The 3,352-nt window shown below is 35.4% G+C and overlaps 1 protein-coding gene across 2 annotated transcripts in view; it reads right to left on the minus strand.

Annotated features, from left to right (window-relative positions):
- LOC107677621 (arf-GAP with GTPase, ANK repeat and PH domain-containing protein 1-like) overlaps positions 1-3,352 on the minus strand; it is a 155,203-nt gene that overhangs the window by 94,579 nt on the left and 57,272 nt on the right. For both annotated transcript variants that reach the window (XM_016472578.1, XM_016472577.1), the window contains exon 2: positions 857-915. In XM_016472578.1, the coding sequence (XP_016328064.1) occupies positions 857-915 (59 nt within the window). The remainder of the gene's footprint in view (positions 1-856; positions 916-3,352) is intronic.

Below are 3,352 nucleotides of genomic sequence, written 5' to 3' on the forward strand. Positions count from 1 at the left end.
GAGGAGGAGGAGGAGGAGGAGGAAGAGGAAGAGGAAGAGGAAGAGGAAGAAGAAGAAGAAGAAGAAACCTAATGGATACAATAGGATCCGTAAGGTCTAGAAGCAAAATTCTTTTTCCTCTGATTCCAAGGCTCATGCCGAGTCAAATGCATACCAAAAATGTAAATTTCTACGGGTCAAAACAATTAAAAAAATACTTTTTTTGAACCTGTCCTAGATGGTTTGCCTGATTTTCACCAAAATTGGCTCAGATCATCCTCAGACAATGCTGGCAAAAGGTTATCAAAAGATTTCCGATGTTGAAGAAATTCACACAAAAATGGACTTGAGGCTATATCTTCGCAATACTTTAGCGGATTCTGACCAAACCCTAAATATTGTTTAATTTTCTTTATTTTGGATTAAACAAATTCTATCTATGCATTAATATGCGTTGGCATGACAAGTCAGTCATTTAATTTTTAAAACTGGTACAATGTCATTTTCACATGCAATTATTTCATCACAGAAAGTCATCAAACAAGAAATTATTTGCGATGGAGGAAATTACGCTGTAATGACATTTGTGATGCATATATATCTTTATGGATATTATTAGTGGACCAACAAATAAAGCAGTGAGAGTGTAAAGAGTCTAAGAGTTTATTTTCTAATTTCAAATTAACTTTCCACAGGCCAAGAAACACAGAATTCAGCGTATTCAGGCCAATTTAGAGAGGGTACGACCTGATCAAAGCTGTTTTGTGGTGAGGTCACGAGCATGCAACACTAATTTAAGCAATAAAATGATGCAAATGAAATCTTGTATTAGTTATGATGAAAATGGCAAATTTTAAACATCAGTGATTGGACTCACCACTTTGAGCTCTGGTACGGAGCGACTGAGCGTCCACTCCTGACTGTTGACAAAGGCATCTGTAACCGAGACAGAGAGAGATCATTGTAAATGTGGCCACGCCCTTCAGTTCAGTCTTATTTACAGAACAGTTCTAGATGAGCGACTCAATGATCAATACAAACGGCAGAGGAAAAGACATAGCCAAACAGACCAAAATGGAACAAAACCATTTCCATTCACACTTATCCAAACCGAACATACTACTTCACAACTACACTACAGAACAAAACATGTTTGTGTTAATTTTAGGTCTTTTCAGCAGAGTGAATGATCAAATAGGCCTATGTGTTAATTAGAGCCCACTGTGCCTGCACGGCCCCCACACTCAGCTGCACAACACGTTTCACATCACAATAGAACAATAGTGGATGCAGGTGCACTGTGGGCTCAAATGCTCAGAGGAAATCTAAGAGACCAGCAAATAATACTGCAAATCCATGACTCAAGAAAAGTTAAGTTTATATATGGCGAGAGTCAGGTCATGCTGTATTATCAAAGAAAATGCCCACGACGATCAATGCTACATAAAATGCTAGATAACAATAGAGCATGCTGTTAGCAATACCAAAGTCATGGGTTCGATTCCCAGGGATTGAATGTACAAATAAAATGTTTATACTGAATGCAATGTAAGTCACTTTGAATAAAAGCACCTGCCAAATACACAAATGTAGTGAGCTGCTGCCTTCCTACAAAGAATGGTGTCTTCTAAAGACTGCAATACACTACATGAACCGCTTATAAAACACTAGGCATCATACATTTGCAGACTTTATATATGGTTACAGCAGAAAAAGTTGTAAATAAAAGACTGAAAAATTATTACATTTCTGTACCTGAATTCTACTGTTTATATTATCTATGCTTGTAAATTGTGTATTTCTTTTTTTTTCTTTTTCTTTCTTTTTTTTTACTGACTGTTCACTTGCCTTTAATCATGTTTGAACTTTCTCAGACTATAGTTTTTGCTGTGGTATATGAAGAAGTACTTAAAGTGTATGGAAAGCAAAGTTACAATGATATAAAATTAGTGTCATAAAATTTTTTTTGTTTGTATGTTCACACTGATGTTAAAATGACATTTTCTGATTTGTGACATTACTTTTTATGTAATGCTAAAACACTGCTGGTCACTTTCAGAGGTTGTAGTGATTCTTTCTTTTCCAAGAAAGAATGCGAAACAAATTGGTTATATAATTTTCATTTTAAATATTTTAAAATATAATTGAAATAGATTTTCATAGATCACATATCGCATTTTTCTTCAATATCGCACAGCCATACTAGAGAGTTTCAGATTTGAGACTCCAAATTTGTTACGTTTAATATGGAGACTGTCCTCTATCTGTGTGCCAAATTTCATAACCTTCTCTCCAAGTAGTTCGATGGGCTGTCATAGACTTCCAGAATGGAGGAGGAGGAGGAAAATCACACACTACCAGATATTTAAGTCACTCCAAACACAACAAACTCTTGCAATAACATGCGCATCATTGCTAAGAGATGCATGACAAACGAAAATGTGTTCTAATATCAACTCCAAAAAAAAAAACGTCTTTCAGCAACTGACATGCAACATGACACCTCCAGCCTTAATCTTAAATGAAATGGAACCTCATTTGTAACTAATTTGGACAACGTTCTTATGCTGCAACTCTGAGCGCAACACAAACAGCCCTCTAAAAAACTGTATTATATGAGGAAGCCTAATTTTAAGTGAAATTTCCAGACCTGAAAAGTAATGTAAATTAATACCAATAGAATCTTAAATATTAGCTCTAAAGTATTTTATTGGATAAGAACTATAAAAAATATATATCCTTATCTTTAATCCTTATCCAGAAAGTCACAACGATTGGAAAAATCGTGTCAATTTCTATTTGGAGTCAAAAAGGTTTCAAGTAGAGTGTGACGTTAGCGTGCTGCTTTGCTATTGTAGTGATTCATTAGCATAAAAATACATATCACACGCAATCAGCATAAAGCATCTAATTAGCATAAAAACACACTGTATACACAAATATTGTGTAAAATATTCTAAAATAGGTTGCATTATATCAAAACATTTAGGTAGGCCTATTCAATGAAATAAGCATATTTACAAATCAATATTTGTCTAACCCCATTCACCATATTGTCTGATTTGCCTTGTCCACACATTAAGAGTGTGCATGTGATGTCTTAAAATGTTGTCTAGGTAGGCATTTTGGGGCATTGCTTTATTATTCGTTGTGTTTATCTCTGTGCACAAAGCAATGGATGCTTTGCTTCCATCATCTGCTCACTGTTGTCAGATAACAACAGTCTATAATTTCTCAAGGGACCCATACTAAACACAGACTAATGCTAAGATATATGTATAACCCTTGGGGATTGCCACTTTTTGAAAGGCTATCAGAAGAATAGAAGGGGGGGGGGGCGGGGGGTTGCTACATATATTCCACTGGGTAACCC

Source organism: Sinocyclocheilus anshuiensis, unplaced genomic scaffold (assembly GCF_001515605.1).
Source record: "Sinocyclocheilus anshuiensis isolate Anshui unplaced genomic scaffold, SAMN03320099.WGS_v1.1 scaffold873, whole genome shotgun sequence".
In the NCBI taxonomy this organism is placed as follows: Eukaryota; Metazoa; Chordata; class Actinopteri; order Cypriniformes; family Cyprinidae; genus Sinocyclocheilus; species Sinocyclocheilus anshuiensis.